This window comes from Schistocerca americana, chromosome 2 (assembly GCF_021461395.2).
Source record: "Schistocerca americana isolate TAMUIC-IGC-003095 chromosome 2, iqSchAmer2.1, whole genome shotgun sequence".
NCBI lineage: Eukaryota > Metazoa > Arthropoda > Insecta > Orthoptera > Acrididae > Schistocerca > Schistocerca americana.
The window spans coordinates 699,083,302-699,103,409 of NC_060120.1; the positions used below are offsets into that span (position 1 = coordinate 699,083,302).

Consider the following 20,108-nt stretch of genomic DNA (forward strand, 5'->3'; position numbering starts at 1 on the left):
TGCTCTGTCAAACTCTTCACGCAGTATCATATCTCCCATTTCATCTTCATCTACATCCTCTTCCATTTCCATTATATTGTCCTCAAGTACATCGCTCTTGTATAGACCCTCTATATACTCCTTCCACCTTTTTGCTTTCCCTTCTTTGCTTAGAACTGGGTTTCCATCTGAGCTCTTGATATTCATACAAGTCGTTCTCTTATCTCCAAAGGTCTCTTTAATTTTCCTGTAGGCGGTATCTATCTTACCCCTAGTGAGATAGGCCTCTACATCCTTACATTTGTCCTCTAGCCATCCCTGCTTAGCCATTTTGCACTTCCTGTCGATCTCATTTTTGAGATGTTTGTATTCCTTTTTGCCTGTTTCACTTACTGCATTTTCATATTTTCTCCTTTCATCAATTAAATTCAATATTTCTTCTGTTACCCAAGGATTTCTACTAGCCCTCGTGTTTTTACCTACTTGATCCTCTGCTGCCTTCACTACTTCATCCCTCAAAGCTACCCATTCTTCTTCTACTGTATTTCTTTCCCCCATTCCTGTCAATTGCTCCCTTATGCTGTCCCTGAATCTCTGTACAATCTCTGGTTCTTTCAGTTTATCCAGGTCCCATCTCCTTAAATTCCCACCTTTTTGCAGTTTCTTCAGTTTTAATCTACAGGTCATAACCAATAGATTGTGGTCAGAGTCCACATCTGCCCCTGGAAATGTCTTACAATTTAAAACCTGGTTCCTAAATCTCTGTCTTACCATTATATAATCTATCTGATACCTTTTAGTATCTCCAGGGTTCTTCCATGTATACAACCTTCTTTCACGATTCTTAAACCAAGTGTTAGTTATGATTATGTTGTGCTCTGCGCAAAATTCTACCAGGCAGCTTCCTCTTTCATTTCTGTCCCCCAATCCATATTCACCTACTATGTTTCCTTCTCTCCCTTTTCCTACACTCGAATTCCAGTCACCCATGACTATTAAATTTTCGTCTCCCTTCACAATCTGAATAATTTCTTTTATTTCATCATACATTTCTTCAATTTCTTCGTCATCTGCAGAGCTAGTTGGCATATAAACTTGTACTACTGTAGTAGGTGTGGGCTTCGTATCTATCTTGGCCACAATAATGCGTTCACTATGCTGTTTGTAGTAGCTTACCCGCATTCCTATTTTCCTATTCATTATTAAACCTACTCCTGCATTACCCCTATTTGATTTTGTGTTTATAACCCTGTAGTCACCTGACCAGAAGTCTTGTTCCTCCTGCCACCGAACTTCACTAATTCCCACTATATCTAACTTCAACCTATCCATTTCCCTTTTTAAATTTTCTAACCTACCTGCCCGATTAAGGGATCTGACATTCCACGCTCCGATCCGTAGGACGCCAGTTTTCTTTCTCCTGATAACGACATCCTCTTGAGTAGTCCCCGCCCGGAGATCCAAATGGGGGACTATTTTACCTCCGGAATATTTTACCCAAGAGGACGCCATCATCATGTAATCATACAGTAAAGCTGCATGCCCTCGGGAAAAATTACGGCTGTAGTTTCCCCTTGCTTTCAGCCATTCGCAGTACCAGCACAGCAAGGCCGTTTTGGTTGTTGTTACAAGGCCAGATCAGTCAATCATCCAGACTGTTGCCCTTGCAGCTACTGAAAAGGCTGCTGCCCCTCTTCAGGAACCACATGTTTGTCTGGCCTCTCAACAGATACCCCTCCGTTGTGGTTGCACCTACGGTACGGCTATCTGTATCGCTGAGGCACGCAAGCCTCCCCACCAACGGCAAGGTCCATGGTTCATGGGGGGGGACTGTTGCACTACCGATGACAAAGTCTAGTTGTGCAGTGATGTGTTTGATTGTGACTGTTGATGACCTTGAATGAGAATGCCTGCTAGTGACAACATTGCAGGAGTCATCTGCATGTAACAACATTGCAGGAGTCACAGATATGTGTGCCAACTTTGAGATCAGACAGGTTTGCGCGACCTTGTTGTGATTATGACAGACACCTCACTGTGCTTTTGTTTACTGCCGGGAATGCTCCTCTATTGCAGATGCCACTTTGAGGGCTACATATAGTGGCACCACCAATTGGAACTTCATGAAACTGTAGGGGCTGAAGCAGGAATATTCCACAATGTCCCACAAGTTCTGTATTTTTAAACCGATATTGGACAAGACAAAAAAATATACTGCATTACCTTTTATACGTCCCCCATATTTTACAGTCAGTATAATATATTGCACCAGATAAATATTTTAAGATATGCTGTTGCTATTTATTGTTAACATTTCTTGCTATTTCATATTTATGTCCCTTCCTTCATTATCTGGTTCACTAACATTTTTGTAATTGTTTCTCATTGTTTTCATATTTTCTCTTAATTTTTTTATGGCAGACCTTACACAAATCTTTGTTTGTTTGTTTTCATGCTCTCTGCTGTTCAGCCACATGGTACATGGTGTTATTTACAGGCTATGTAATAATTCTGTTGCATAATGAGGAAGAGTATTCTTTACAAAATATCTCCTGTGTTGAATTCTACATGATTCATATGAGACTGAGTTAGTTATTAACGTCTACTTTTCAATCAATTTTGATTTCTTATGACATAACCTAAACCATCAGGGAAGTGTCTGTATTGCCGTGTACTACTCCTGGTTAAAATGCTTCACCTTTTAGGTCCTATATTTGCAAACACATCTAGAAGAAACCTGCCAGAAACTTGGAACAAAACACCTCACACTGCCTGAGGAAACTGTCCATCAACATTCGCAACACTGCATCCAACAAGCCATCACCTCCCCATCCCTTAGGCAACTAGCCAACCTGGCCTTCTTAGTGAAACACTGAATCTTTATTTATCTCCTATTGAAGCCCAACTATAGCCATAATCTCAATCTTCACACCTCACAATCCCAGCCCACATTTAGTCCCAAATCTCTCATTCAGATGCCTCTTATACTACTCTTTTGAATAGCGCAATGGCCAGTCACACCCCAAATTCAGTCTAACTGCCCTTGTGAAAGACCTTCTCTCATTCACCCGTAACCTCAGTTCCACCCAACAATCAATATAATGAGCAACAATCTTTGCCTAGAACAGTTCAGGCACAAATCCCAAAGAGATTCCTGAAGAATATCAGCAAAACTTGAAAAATGTATTCAAGATGAGTTCCAAGTTACCTGTAATCTAGTGGCAGATTGATATATTGCCATCCACACTGGAGACAAAGGCTCCACTACTGTGGTACATGACTGTGGGCAGTATGTGCCATTGAGTTACATATGCCACAACATACATACAGTAACTGTTCGTAAAGACCCCTTTCTTTCCATCCAGACTGAGGTGTAGATAATCCATAAAACCCTAGGCCCCTCAAAAAGTCTCACTGGTGTTTCTGTAGAACTGCTTACTCCATCTGACCCACATCCCAATCTTCTACCACTTTCCAAAATTCAGAAAAATGATCAGCATGCCTGTTACATTGTAGCAGATGAGAACATTCCTATCAAAAGTGTGCCAGTTTTGGTAGACCCGCACCTCTGACCTACCACAAACAGCCTCTCCTACATAAGACAGCAACACCAAATCCCTTGACATGTATATCGAAGGCCTCTCTCAGTCTTTCTTCTCCTGCAACTACACCACAGAATTTAACCACAAAGAAATCTCTGAAAGTCTTCTTCTCTTCTCATCTTTCAGTGAACACAGCTCTTGCTTCCAAAAGACTTGGAGTCATCATCATTGTTATCATTGCGTACCACCTAAACTTGAAGTGCGTCAGTTCATTATTCCATCAGTGTTGTGACTAGTAATAGTCTAGCCCTGTAATGAGATTGTCTCCCTGATATCCTTCCCATATCATTAACTGTCACCTTCTGCCATTCTCTTTAATATGCTTGTCAAACTATATGACATTCCCAGACCATTATACATACACCAAGACTCCTTCCCCCTGCAGTTGTGCCTGCTATAAAACCTACCCAATTCACCAACCCACTACAACCTAGTGCAACTCCACCAGTCAAAAATCTGTATCATAGGAAGAAGAGCAATATGCGAAACAATATATGTTGTTTTCAAATATACATATATCTACTGTTTTTATAGGTTTTTTTACGTTGGAATGACCACCATTAAACTGGGTATGTGAATGGACACAGAGGATCTCTCCACCTTGACATAACCAGTTTCCAGTTGCTAAGCCTGCTGTACAGCATGATTTGAGATATCACCTCATGGGCAATTTTCCAGGGCTGAGGCAATAGGATGTTGCTTTCCCACATTGCCTTGCATCCTGTCACCTTCCTGATCTTAACAACTGTTAACAACCTCCCCCTCCCACTTTTATTTTTTTCCCTTCTCCTGTGGTTGAATTTTATTTACTTAATTGCTCTTCTGTCTCCATCCGCCACTCCCCCCTCTCCCCACCCCCCCCACCCCCCTCTCTCTCTCTGCCCCCATTCATTTTCACATTTTTCACCTTGTTCTTAATTGTTTTCCATTTTTCATTTCTCTTCCTCTTTAATTTATCATTACATCTCACTCTGTCCCTCCATGACAGGTGGATTTCTTTCAAAGTGGGATTCAAGCGATCCATCCCTCCTTTTCAACCTTCTCCAATCAGTACCTTTTTCCTCCCTGATAAAGAACATGAAGATTCCAAAACCTTGGACAGGTTTTTCTGTTTTAAGTGTGTGTATCAGCCTACTAGTGGTACTGGAATATTTGCATCCTGAAGTAAAGTGTTGTCTCTTTGTAATTTAATTATTATTATTTATTTCACATTGAGCAAACCTGTTCATATCAGTGTATTCAAATATATTATTGATGTGAGACTGAAGTTCTGGTAGATCTGTTGGCACAAAAACAATCTTTCTCATAACCCCATGGGAAAGCATCACAGTCATGGCACATTAATGAAACAATTTCAGTAATGTGTAATAATCCTGTGTAATTGGAATGGTAAACTCCAGAAGTCCCATAATGCTGTATGTGGTTAAGAGCTATTCAGTGGGAAGATGAGACTTAAGCTAAATACAGGGTGAATTGAAATTTGCGCACTTGGGCTTCGCACCACGACTCCTCACATGCCAGCAATAAAAAAATGTCTGTCACAAAATGTCATCCAGCGAGTACATCCTGCAGAAAAAGGGTGTTAAAGAGTGGCAATCTGGCAACACTGTAACCTCATGTATGGTCAAGATGGCGCCGAATGAAACTTTGTTCTGTAGCGATGTCTCAGTTTCCTTAAAAAGTGATAGCGACGTGTGTAAAATCTGCGTAAAAAAGGTAAAGAGAGGTATACTATGCATCCAGTCCAGGTCGTGGTATCACGACAAATGTGTTAAAGTGAATCTAAATATATAAAAGACGAACATGACTGGACATGCCGTCAGTGCGTTGTGAGTGTCACGAAAAACGACGTAATGGACACGATAAAACCAAAAGAAAAAATAATAAGTGTGCTTACAGAGGATTTAATGACTATAATTACGAAATATGAAGAACTTCGGCAGAAATATCAAGAACTGGAAACGAAATACAAAGAGATAGAGCGAGATCATCGTCTAGCACAAGACAGTGTTGTTAACCGTCGTTCTGCGCAAAAAACGTGGCGTTTGCCGAAAAAAACAAACAAACAAACAAACAGACAGTGAGTACAGTTCTGGCGATACCGCTAGCAAATAAATTCACAACACTAGACGAAGACTGTGATAAGACAAAGAACAATGACGAACAAAAATCAGTGACGAAACTTCCAATCGAGTGCGCAGCCAAGAAAACATCTAATACGAAAAATAAACCAGTGAACATCAAACGACGAGTTGTTGTACTTGGTGATAGCCACGCCAAGAAAATTGCCGAAAAAATAAATGAGTACAGTACGTTATTCACGGCAACAGGTATGACAAAACCCAGTGCACCTTTGACTGAGATAATTGAGAGCAGCAACTCACTTAATGAGCTATCTAAGAATGATGCCGTCATAATCATGGGTGGAAGTAATGATGTATACAGAAATGAGAGTAAACATGCGACCCAGTGTTTAAAAACTACATTACTTGATCTGAAAGTTCCGAACATCATAGTTACTAGTTTGCCCCACAGATACGACCTGCAAGACAATTCCATCGTAAATCTGGAGCTTGCAAAAGTAAACAGACAATTCTACAAAATATGCAAGTCCCAACAAAATGTAACATTTCTTGATCTTCCAGATGCAAGAGATTTGTTTACGAAACATGGACTACATTATAATAATGCTGGCAAGTCATACGTTGGCAAAATGCTAGCAAAATTAATACAAAAAGACGACGACGTTGCAAGAAAACCGATTGCTGTGCAACCAGTTACGACCAAGGAAATGGATAAACGAGAAAACAATTTCAAAATCGCAGCCACAGCGCCAGCTCAAACAGGAACATCACGTCCAAAAGATGAGACGGTGCCAGAACCAGCCTCAGAACATACAGCAAAGACTGAAATTATCGTCAAGAAAACTGTACCTACTCATCATCCAGATGCTCACACACAGGGAAACTGATGAAGGGGGCCAGTTCTATCGGAATTTGGCCCAATACAACGAATCCAGAACAAGCAGTCAACACTCAGGTGGACGTTCCGTTACTTTATAGTCAAATTAGTTTTAAAGACCATCTACCTAAAAATATATGCAGTAGTAATTTCGTTATGCACTTGAACATAAGAGGTCTGTCTGAAGGAATGATCAGGACGCTTTATGATATAGAAATTTTGCTAGAAAGTGTGAAACAATCTGTGAAAGTAATATGCCTTAATGAACATTGGCTAAAATCTGAAAATATCAGTCTCCTAAATAAACTTACAGGTTATAAACTGGCTACCTGCTTTTGTAGGACCAATGGGTATGGAGGCTCTTGCATATTAGTTCATTCCACGATAGACTATGATATCAGACAGAATTTTAGCCATCTGAATGAAGAAGGCACATTTGAAAGTTGTTGTATAGAACTTAAAGAGTATAACACACTAATTATCAGCATATATCGCACCCCTGGGTACCATATAAGCTCTGTATTTTTAGATAAGTTTGATACATTGCTACATAAATTAAAATGTGAGAAACTGTACAAGAAAGTGGTTATATGTGCTGACTTCGACATAGATGTAAGGACTGATGACAAATTTTCTTCACACTTAAAGAACCTGGTAGCAACAAATGGGCTAAATCTCAATTTCGATCAGTATACAAGAATTACAGCAAGCTCTGCAACATGTATTGACAATATTGTAAGTAGTTATAATTATTATGTAAAAGAAAAGTTTCTTCTAGATTTAGGAGTATCAGACCATAAAGCACTATTTGTATCACTACCGAAGCAAAATTCAGTCTGCACAACAAAAAGATGTAGGAATTTCAGTCAAGAAAATGTGGAAGTATTTTGCAAAAAACGAAGCCAAACCAAGTGGACAGTCAGCAAACACAGTTCCACAACTGACAATTACAATAACTTTTTAACTGAATTCTTGGGCATATTCAATGAATGCTTCCCTTTTGTAACAGTGAGGACCAGGTCCCAAAAAAGTAGATCCTGGGTAACAAAAGGAATTAGAGTGTCTAGTGCTACTAAGAGGAAACTGCATATGGAGGCAAAAATAAATCGAAGCCCTCAATTTCTTACGTATGTAAGCACATACAAAAAAACATTTGACAAAATAGTTAAACTAGCAAAACGTACTGCAAATAACGACTTCATTTCAAATGCAAAAAACAAATCAAAAGCTGTTTGGTCTGTTATAAGAAGTGAAGTTGGCAGTGAGGCAGAGAGCAAATACCCTTCTAAAATAGTGATAAATGGTAGAGCTGTTACAGAACCCAGTGCCATTTGTGAATCATTCAATGACTTTTTCATAAACTGTAACAAATTTGGTGACTGTTCACCACCAAATACAAAGCCCAATATGACAGATAGCAATTGCACACGTTTTAAGTTTTCTCATGTTTCCATCTCAGATGTCATGAAAATCAAAATGTCCCTAAAAAATTCAAAATCTGTGGGGTGGGATGAGGTCCCCACTGAAATAATAAAAATAGTCCGTCACGGTATTGCATATCCACTCTCTTTCATAATCAACCAATCATTTGATGAGGGATGTTTCCCAGATCGATTAAAATATGCAGAAGTTCGGCCCATGCACAAAAAAGGCAAACAAGATGAATTGGGCAACTATAGGCCAATCTCACTATTACCAATTTTCTCAAAAATATTTGAAAGAGCTGCATGTGATCAGATTGAAAATCACAATTCATCTAACAGCATTATCTTAGGCCATCAATATGGTTTCAGAAAAGGCCGCAGCACAATCCATGCAATAAATGAATTAGTCACAAAAGTCAGCAGATGTCTTGATGATAGAATGTGTGTGTCAGGCATCTTTTGTGACCTGTCCAAAGCCTTTGACACAGTAAATCATGACCTACTTCTCCAAAAATTGGCACGCTATGGTTTTCAAGGCAAATCTCTTAGCTGGATGTCATCATACTTGGCAAACAGAAAACAAAGAGTACTTACTAACATCAACGGCAAGAAATTTCTCTCTGGCTGGAAAAACACTCAATTAGGTGTTCCACAAGGCTCAATATTAGGGCCACTGCTTTTTCTATATTATATTAATGATATGCCATGTCAGGTCCAGTCTGATACTATCCTCTATGCAGATGACTCAACAGCTGTAGTCTGTTGTAAAAATGAGGTAGACCTAATTCGTCATATTGAACAAACACTTGGGGAAGTGGAGGCATGGGTCAAAAACAATAACTTGGCATTAAACTTTACAAAAACAGAAATTGTTCATTTTACCACAAAACAATCTGCACAGTCTATAAGTGGAATAAGGTATATGGACAAAAAATTAGAGACTGCAGACTGTGTCAAATTCCTTGGCATGTTAGTCAATAAAAACCTGTTATGGAGTCGCCATGTGGACAACATACAGGGTCGACTGAATAGCCTTGTATATATTATGAATATCTTGTATAGTATTACTGATTTAGCTGTAAGAAAAACTGTATATAATGCATATTTTGTTTCAGTCATTAGGTATAGTATAATTTTCTGGGGGTCTGAAAAAACAGATTTACTTAGAGATTTTAGACTACAAAAAAGAATCATCCGGGCAATGGTGGGAGCAAAACCAAAGCAACACTGCAAACCTTTATTTGTAAAACTGGATCTAATGAGCATTCCAAGCATATACATCAATGAGACTCTCGCTTTCACAAAAAGAAACCCACAACTTTTTGAGGGCAACTTCTTCTTGCATCAATATGATACAAGACATAGAACGAGCTACATATTACCTATCCACCGTTTAAAATCATATGAAAAAACCCCATACTATATGGGCATGAAATTTGTAAATAAAATATGGAAAGATATGGATGACCCAAATGTAAAAGGCACCAAAAGAGACCTGGAAAAATATCTGAAAGATAAATGTTACTATAGTGTAGAAGATTTCATGAATGGTAACAATGCATTATAATTGTAATTAAAATACCTCTTTGAAGATGTTACACCATGTATATTATTAGTTTATTGTATTTTTAGTATTGTTATATATAGTGTAAAAACTGACAAGTCACCTATGTCACAATCTTTGATTGTATAAGGCATGTTATGTGATAATAAAAATTGAATTGAATTGAATTGAATACCTCTGTCAGCACATATTAGTCATGCAGTACAGTTGGTGCACTGGATAGTTTTGGGTTAGCATGCAGGAGGTCGAGGGTTTGATCCTTGGTTGGGACGTATTTTTTTTATTTGCTGATTCCATTCTGACATTTCATCTGTAATATACACTGTTTCTTAGCTCACATGTATCCTAAATTAACAACATTTTGTAATGCTGAATGTAACAAATATGTGGTTTGACAAATAAGAAATAAACAGTTGAAACAAATGGCCTGTCATAGGACAGATTAACTACAAAAACAATACTAGTTTTGAGATGCTACAGATGATAGCACAGTAAAATAACACAACATCTACTTGTCATTTATATTACATGTAATATGAGCACATTAGCAACCAGTGACAATAATAATGTCCAAATTAATGACTGCCTGATCGTCACAACAGAATACATTATCCTCAGAACAACAGGTTGTTCAAACCCCTGCATGTCCAAACATTGCATAACATTAGCAACCAGTGACAATAATAATGCCTATATTAATGACTGCATGACCTTCACAATAGAATACATTGTCTTCAGAACAACAGATTCTCAAAGCAACCTCCCTGCACATCCAGACATTGTGCAACTTGCCGAATCATACAGCTCTGGACTCTTCACAACAATGCCATGCCCACAGTAACAAGAGCAGCACAAACACGTGCTATCAGTTGTTCCACATTCATCGGCAGAGTAGAGTAGACATGCTCCTTCAGGTGTCCCCATAGGAAGAAATCCAGGGGATTTAGGTGAGGTGAACGCAGTGGCCATACAACTGGACCTCCATGTCTGAGCCATTTCCCTGGAAATGTTCTGTCCAAATACTGTCGCACATTAATTCCAGAGTGTGGAGATGCACCATCATGTTGGAACCATACCCTCTGCCAAACATGTAGTGCAACATTTTGCATCAAGCAAATAGTTTGAGAGGAATGCATGATACCTTCATAGAGTCAACTTGTCAGGCAACATGTAGGGGTGGAGCCCATGCTCGTGCAGCATGTTAACGACTGTGCGTTTTGAGACAAGTAGCTACCTTGCTATGGTACTTGTACTTTCTGAGGTTCTTGGTGTATAATCTCCAGAATAGCTTCCACAGTAGCTGAAGTACGGCAAGTCTGTCACCAAATATTCCGGGCCAGACATTGATACCAAAGCGAACTTGATATCCATAGTTGCAGGTGTTGTCCAGGTTAACCTCACACCAGTGGTGGGCATGGTGCATATTGAAGACATCCTCACAAGTGAATGCTGCTTCATCCAACCATATTACAGTGTCCACAAAATCATTATTGGCTTCCTGTTGTTGTTGGAACCATTCACAGAATTGCATCCACTGATGGCAATCTGCAGTATGCAGGTGTTGCGTGAAAGCATGATGAGAGGGGTGGAGCCCATGCTCATGCAGCATGTTAACGACTGTGCGTTTTGAGACAAGTAGCTACCTTGCTATGGTACTTGTACTTTCTGAGGTTCTTGGTGTATAATCTCCAGAATAGCTTCCACAGTAGCTGAAGTACGGCAAGTCTGTGGACAACCTCTGCCACGTCATGGTGGAAGGAGAGAACATGATTCCCAAAGCTGCAGCTCCAGATGACAAAACATTTGTATGTGGATTGCGTCAACAAGGATATCTAGCAGCAGATTCATGAGCGGCAACACCAACCTGGGTATTAGATGCACCAGGAACCAGAAGCATATCCACATATTCATCATTTGTGTATGCCATTTGTCTGCCACATTGGTTTAGAGGTTTACAATGAGAAAATTCGATATGTGTACACATGTACATTGGAGTCTGTCATGGGTGCATTACTCCACTCACAACTAGTCCCTGTCTGGTGGACAGCACCTACAGTATAAACATGCTGTCAGTCCTGCATGCTGTTCCACCTAACATGCATTACCCCTTTGACAGATATTGTTGTGCATTATTCATCCCAGCACCGCTTATTGCGAAATGTTCGGTTTTGAATTGCACCGTTTCCCTAAAGGTAATAGACATAATGTTTCCGCAATCCCATTGGTAGAGTAATAATAATAATAATAATAATAATAACAATAATAATAATAATGCATTTAGATATGTACTAAACAGCATGTGATTACCTGAAGCAATGTTGAAAGGCATAATTAGTTGGACAATGGTGATAACACATTCAAATAGTAACCAAGTTCAGACATTATTCGCAAAGCATGTTGCTAGTCCTACTGGTAACATAAGACCCTAATGAAATGTAGTGGGCCTGAATGAGGCAAGAATAATAGTTGGTACTAATCTATGGGACTGTTGGAGGAGGGTACAAGAAAAACAGGTTTTGCATCTAGTAGATGAAGTGGTACGAATGAATTCACGTTCACAACAAGTAAAGGGCTTCTTTCAAAGCTGACCAATGGTGTGAATAAATTCATACCCACGATGTGGGAAGGGCTTCTTTCTAAGCTGCCAGATTGCCACTCTTTTATGTCCTTTTTTCTGCTGGATGTACTTGCTAGACGAAATTTTGTGGGAGACATTTTTTTATCGCTGCATGTGAGGAGTCGCACTGCGAATCCCAAGAAAATGAATTTCACTTCACTCTGTATAATTAGCAGTGGAATAGATAGAAATCTCTTATTTAATTGCAAATATGACTAATTGATGCCATAGGTACTCTAGTGTGTACTACTACATCATTTAACATTTGTCTTATTTCTGTAGACAGCTGTTACAGCGTCATCAAATGGTTCTGACAATCCAAAATGGATATCATTAGGTATATGTACTTACGCATTAACAACCACTTGATGCCTATTACATCCTCTGCAGCTGTAGCTTATTTCTGGGAACTTAGTGGCTCCAGTGCTGTTGGAATTAGTTTTTAAGTCCCTTATGTGCCTGTAATTACTGTCCATCATGTATATTTTGATAAAATTATTTGAAGAGTAAATTATGAAAGATTTGTAGAGGTGTAGCTACACCCTTCACACTTTGACAAATTAACTCAATTATGTCAAGATTTTCTTTATTCATGTTTTGCCAGATTTATAGCACCATTTTCTGACAACAGTCATTCACTTTGCAGAAACTTTGATTTTATCACAGAAGTGAGTTTTAATCATTGTTCAGTCATATAGCTTCAGATGCTGTCATATAATTGTAATATGAAGTCCAGTTCCCTATGGTGTTGGTCCTACGCATACCTTTTAAAATAACAGTTTTAGTTATGATGTCTCACAGCATTGTTCAGTCCCCATGGCTAGTACGTTGTATATTTTATGTTTTCATTCTGATCAGTGGTTTTACTGTGACGTTTGTATATGGGCAGCTCTGTAGTACCAGTGAGATACTGACCACTGCTGTATATAAATTGTGATGTGTTTTCGTATTTTGGAGGGAGCGGTTGCTTGGGACCATGTCTTTTAGAAATGTTACTGCACGTCCATTCTGGCAGCATATCGTCAATAAATTATTGTGAAATGAAGCTAAAAATATTCAATTTTGCACAGTTTTTCAGGCTATTGACAGCTGAACTGGATCTTTCCCTTTGCAAAGGCCAGACTAACTTTTTATGAAAAATATTATCTCCCTGATCATATGAAAACACTATTTGCTTAATACTACATAAAGTAGTTTATTACATCTCATAGTAGACTGTAAAGAACATTTATATATAATTCAAATGTTTGAAGTGAACAGACAGCACACATAATTAAATAATATAACCAGCACAAGAAATACAATGAAGAGCGAAAGAAACTGGTACACCTGCCTAATATTGAGTAAGGCCCCGTGTGCATGCAGAAGAGTCACAGCACGACATGGTCTGGACTCGACTAATGTCTGAAGTAGTGCTGGAGGGAATTGACACGATGAATACTGCAGGGCTATCCATACATCCATAAGAATATGAGTGTGTGGAGATCTCTTCCGAACAGCTCCTTGGAAAGCATCCTGATATGCTCAATAATGTTCATGTTTGGGGAGTCTGGTGGCCAGCAAAACTGTTTAATCTCAGAAGATTGTTTCTGGAGCCACTCTGTAGTAATTCTGGATGTGGTGGGGTGTCACATTGTGCTGCTGGAAATGCCCAAGTCTGTCAGAATGCACAAAGCACATGAATGGGTGCAGCTGATCAGACAGGATGCTTACGTATGTGTAACCTGCCAGGGTCACATCTAGATGTATCGTGGATCCCATATTATTCCAACTGCACATATCTCACACCATTACTGAGCCTCCACCAGCTTGAACAGTCCCCTTCTGACTTGTAGGGTCCATGGATTTATGGGGTTGTCTCCATATCCCTTCACATCCATCTGCTCGATACAATTTGAAAGAAGACTCATCTGACCAGGTAACACGTTTCCTGTCATCAACAGTCCAATGTCTGGGTTGATGGACCCAGGCAAACTTTGTGTTGTGCACTCATCAAGGGTACAAAAGCAGGCCTTTGGCTCCAAAAGCCCATATCAGTGATGATTCATGCAATGGTTCACACACTGACACTTGTTGATGGCCCAGCATTGAAATCTGCAGCAATTTGTGGAAGGATTGCATTTTTGTCATGTTGAACAATTCTCTACAGTTATTATTGGTCCTGTTCTTGCAGGATCCTTTTCTGGCTGCAGTGATGTCAGGGATTTGATGTTTTACCTGATAACACAATGTTGTTGTTGTTGTGGTCTTCAGTCCTGAGACTGGTTTGATGCAGCTCTCCATGCTACTCTATCCTGTGCAAGCTTTTTCATCTCCCAGTACCTACTGCAACCTACATCCTTCTGAATCTGCTTAGTGTATTCATCTCTTGGTCTCCCTCTACGATTTTTACCCTCCACGCTGCCCTCCAATACTAAATTGGTGATCCCTTGATGCCTCAGAACATGTCCTACCAACCAATCCCTTCTTCTGGTCAAGTTGTGCCACAAACTTCTCTTCTCCCCAATCCTATTCAATACTTCCTCATTAGTTATGTGATCTACCCATCTGATCTTCAGCATTTTTCTGTAGCACCACATTTCGAAAGCTTCTATTCTCTTCTTGTCCAAACTATTTATTGTCCGTGTTTCACTTCCATACATGGCTACACTCCATACGAATACTTTCAAAAATGACTTCCTGACACTTAAATCAATACTGGATGTTAACAAATTTCTCTTCTTCAGAAACGCTTTCCTTGCCATTGCCAGCCTACATTTTATATCCTCTCTACTTCGACCATCATCAGTTATTTTGCTCCCCAAATAACAAAACTCCTTTACTACTTTAAGTGCCTCATTTCCTAATCTAATTCCCTCAGCATCACCCGACTTAATTAGACTACATTCCATTATCCTTGTTTTGCTTTTGTTGATGTTCATCTTATATCCTCCTTTCAAGACACTGTCCATTCCATTCAACTGTTCTTCCAAGTCCTTTGCTGTCTCTGACAGAATTACAATGTCATCGGCGAACCTCAAAGTTTTTATTTCTTCTCCATGAATTTTAATACCTACTCCGAATTTTTCTTTTGTTTCCTTTACTGCTTGCTCAATATACACATTGAACAACATCGGGGAGAGGCTACAACCCTGTCTTACTCCCTTCCCAACCACTGCTTCCCTTTCATGCCCCTCGACTCTTATAACTGCCATATGGTTTCTGTACAAATTGTAAATAGCCTTTCGCTCCCTGTATTTTACCCCTGCCACCTTTAGAATTTGAAAGAGAGTATTCCAGTCAACATTGTCAAAAGCTTTCTCTAAGTCTACAAATGCTAGAAACGTAGGTTTGCCTTTCCTTAATCTTTCTTCTAAGATAAGTCGTAAGGTCAGTATTGCCTCACGTGTTCCAGTGTTTCTACGGAATCCAAACTGATCTTCCCCGAGGTTGGCTTCTACTAGTTTTTCCATTCGTCTGTAAAGAATTCGTGTTAGTATTTTGCAGCTGTGACTTATTAAACTGATAGTTCAGTAATTTTCATATCTGTCAACACCTGCTTTCTTTGGGATTGGAATTATTATATTCTTCTTGAAGTCTGAGAGGGTATTTCGCCTGTCTCATACATCTTGCTCACCAGATGGTAGAGTTTTGTCAGGACTGGCTCTCCCACGGCCGTCAGTAGTTCCAATGGAATATTGTCTACTCCGGGGGCCTTGTTTCGACTCAGGTCTTTCAGTGCTCTGTCAAACTCTTCACGCAGTATCATATCTCCCATTTCATCTTCATCTACATCCTCTTCCATTTCCATTATATTGTCCTCAAGTACATCGCCCTTGTATAGACCCTCTATATACTCCTTCCACCTTTTTGCTTTCCCTTCTTTGCTTAGAACTGGGTTTCCATCTGAGCTCTTGATATTCATACAAGTCGTTCTCTTATCTCCAAAGGTCTCTTTAATTTTCCTGTAGGCAGTATCTATCTTACCCCTAGTGAGATAGGCCTCTACATCCTTACATTTGTCCTCTAGCCATCCCTGCTTAGCCATTTTGCACTTCCTGTCGATCTCATTTTTGAGACGTTTATATTCCTGTTTGCCTGCTACATTTACTGCATTTTTATATTTTCTCCTTTCATCAATTAAATTCAATATTTCTTGTGTTACCCAAGGATTTCTACTAGCCCTCGTGTTTTTACCTACTTGATCCTCTGCTGCCTTCGCTACTTCATCCCTCAAAGCTACCCATTCTTCTTCTACTGTATTTCTTTCCCCCATTCCTGTCAATTGTTCCCTTATGCTCTCCCTGAAACTCTGTACAACTTCTGGTTCTTTCAGTTTATCCAGGTCCCATCTCCTTAAATTCCCACCTTTTTGCAGTTTCTTCAGTTTTAGTCTACAGGTCATAACCAATAGATTGTGGTCAGAGTCCACATCTGCCCCTGGAAATGTCTTACAATTTAAAACCTGGTTCCTAAATCTCTGTCTTACCATTATATAATCTATCTGATACCTTTTAGTATCTCCAGGGTTCTTCCATGTATACAACCTTCTTTCATGATTCTTAAACCAAGTGTTAGTTATGATTATGTTGTGCTCTGTGCAAAATTCTACCAGGCGGCTTCCTCTTTCATTTCTTAGCCCCAATCCATATTCACCTACTATGTTTCCTTCTCTCCCTTTTCCTGCACTCGAATTCCAGTCACCCATGACTATTAAGTTTTCATCACCCTTCACAGTCTGAATAATTTCTTTTATTTCATCATACATTTCTTCAATTTCTTCGTCATCTGCAGAGCCAGTTGGCATATAAACTTGTACTACTGTAGTAGGTGTGGGCTTCGTATCTATCTTGGCCACAATAATGCGTTCACTATGCTGTTTGTAGTAGCTTACCCGCATTCCTATTTTCCTATTCATTATTAAACCTACTCCTGCATTACCCCTATTTGATTTTGTGTTTATAACCCTGTAGTCACCTGACCAGAAGTCTTGTTCCTCCTGTCACCGAACTTCACTAATTCCCACTATATCTAACTTCAATCTATCCATTTCCCTTTTTAAATTTTCTAACCTACCTGCCCGATTAAGGGATCTGACATTCCACGCTCCGATCCGTAGAACGCCAGTTTTCTTTCTCCTGATAACGACATCCTCTTGAGTAGTCCCCGCCCGGAGATCCAAATGGGGGACTATTTTACCTCCGGAATATTTTACCCAAGAGGACGCCATCATCATTTAATCATACAGTAAAGCTGCATGCCCTCGGGAAAAATTACGGCTGTAGTTTCCCCTTGCTTTCAGCCGTTTGCAGTACCAGCACAGCAAGGCCGTTTTGGTTATTGTTACAAGGCCAGATCAGTCAATCATCCAGACTGTTGCCCTTGCAACTACTGAAAAGGCTGCTGCCCCTTTTCAGGAACCACACGTTTGTCTGGCCTCTCAACAGATACCCCTCCGTTGTGGTTGCACCTACGGTACGGCTATCTGTATCGCTGAGGCACGCAAGCCTCCCCACCAACGGCAAGGTCCATGGTTCATGGGGGGGGGGGGGGGGGGGGATAACACAATACACTGGTGAAATGGTTGTATGGGAAGATACCTACTTCATTGCTGCCTCCATAGCTCATCCGCTGACTATAACACTCCATTCAATTCACTTAAATCTCTATAACCTGCCATTGTAGCACCAGTAACCTATCTAACTGTTGCGCCAGACACTTTTTCTCTTATATAGGTGTTGCCAACTGCAGCGCCATCTTCTGCCTGTTTACATATCTCTGTATTTGAACACACATGCCTATACCAGTTTCTTTGGTGCTTCAGTGTATAACCAACTACTTGCTGTCCATAGACACATATGTTGTTTCTTATAAACGTGATGCACTACTGGTCAGTTCTTTGCGGCCTGCACAGCAATGCCACATACTAAATATCTTGTAGGAATGTTCATTCCAACATCCTTTGTAGTATGAACATAACTCGCATGATTTTTTTGCAGCGTTTCTGTTCTGCGCATTATCTTTTTTTCTGTATAAAAGACTTGTTTACATTTCTTTTTTTTTTAGGTTTCTTGGTGATATAGATATAACAGAAAAGAAAAATGAGTTCACTTGTACTGAAGAGGAAGGCACTTATAAACTTGTTATAAAGGAAGTTACAACAGAGTTGTCTGGAAAGTACACATGTAAAGTGGTTAATGATCTAGGCACCAGTGAATCAAGCTCTAATTTAACTGTCAATTGTAAGTTACTGTTTTATAATACCATTTAATGCATTTTTAGCTATTCAGTAAGAGCAATAGTAGTTCATTTTATACATACTTTTAGACCAATATTTTGTGTCAAACTAGATTACACAGACTGGACAAATTCATTGAATAACAACCACAAGACAGTGCCATCAGATCTATACTTGGCGCAGTGGTTTGTAAATCTAAATACATGTTTCACCTGTTTCTTTACACTGAGTGATGCTAACTAGCTAGCCATATCAATATGCATTAAGTTACATGGTACCTATGAATTAATTTTTGTAGATGTGTGCTACTTATATGCAACATATCAAATCAGTAGCTGCCACTTGACTGGATGGTGAAGCACTCATTAGCTCCTGATGTATACAGGTTGTACAGGAGAAGCAAAAGAGAGAGGGGGAGGGGGAATGGAGAAGGGAGTGGAATTTAATATTTGATGTACCTTTCCAAATAAAGCATAAGTGAGAGCTGATTAACAGTCCCTAGTGTCACATAGTTGACCTCAGAGAAATTAAAACATATTACCAATTGTTTCAAAGTGCTGATGAGATTCAGATGCAGCAGAAACTATATCCACAATGAATTATCAGGGTACATTGGGCGATTTTGATGGTTCTGTATAGATGTTCTGTGACTTCATGTGCTTAGATTAGGTCTGGTGATCTTCTTACATGTGTCAGTTGATGGTTGCTACAAGATACTGTTTATAAACATTTTCACCCTCTGCTGTAGTTCACAAAAACATGTATGTAATTACAATACCAGAAGCAAAAATGACATTCATTACACTACATTAAGATTGTCTTTAGCAAAAAAAGGGATGTACAATGCTACAACTAAAATTTTTGATAACTTAGCCAGTGATATAAACTGTGTGTCTGACTGCAAAGTAAAATTTGAAAACGAACTGATAAAGTTTCTCTTTGACAACTGCTTCTATTGTGTAGAAGAATTTCTGTTATTGTAATGTGTGGGAAATGATGGATAGGCATTACTAACCTATATCTGCCTAATTTATTTATTTATCAAACAATGGAAAATCCAGGATGGAATGTAACAGTATTATGAGAAGGCCACTCACCATATAGCAGAGATGCTGAGTCACAGATAGGAACAATGAAAAGACTCTCACAATTAAAGCTTTTGGCCATTAAGGCCTTCGTCAACAATAGATATATATACGCATACACATACTAACACATTCATGCAAACGCAACTCACACACACACCTGCAGTCTCAGGCAAATGGTGTGTGTGTGTGTGTGTGTGTGTGTGTGTGTGTGTGTGTGTGTGGTGTGTATATGTGTGTTGTTGATGATGAAGACCTTAATGGCTGAAAGCTTTAATTGTGAGAGTCTTTTTGTTGTGCCTGTCTGTGACTCAGCATCTCCGCTATATGGTGAGTGGCAACTTTCCATCTCATGATATTGTTAATTAATTTATTTTTTAAAACTAACTTCATAAATGTGCAGCATGCTGCCATCATATTTACAAATTAATTTGTTAGTTGGCTATCTGTCAGGCTTTTGACGCTGTTTGGTAGGTGACCAAAGACTTTTGTGGCAGCATAATTTACCCCTTTCTGTGCCAAAGTCAGATTCAACCCTGCATAGTGAAGATCATCCTTTCTCCTGGTGTTATAGCTATGCCCACTTCTATTACTTTTGAACTTGCAGTCCAACATTGGGCCACAATCACATTCAGGTGCCCCTCAAATCTGGGTATTGC

The 20,108-nt window shown here is 39.4% G+C and overlaps 1 protein-coding gene across 3 annotated transcripts in view; it reads left to right on the top strand.

The window, feature by feature from the left end:
* LOC124593678 (obscurin) overlaps window positions 1–20,108 on the top strand; it is a 688,571-nt gene that overhangs the window by 323,734 nt on the left and 344,729 nt on the right. For all 3 annotated transcript variants that reach the window (XM_047131972.1, XM_047131974.1, XM_047131973.1), the window contains one exon: window positions 18,193–18,368. In XM_047131972.1, coding sequence (XP_046987928.1) covers window positions 18,193–18,368 — 176 coding nt within the window. The remainder of the gene's footprint in view (window positions 1–18,192; window positions 18,369–20,108) is intronic.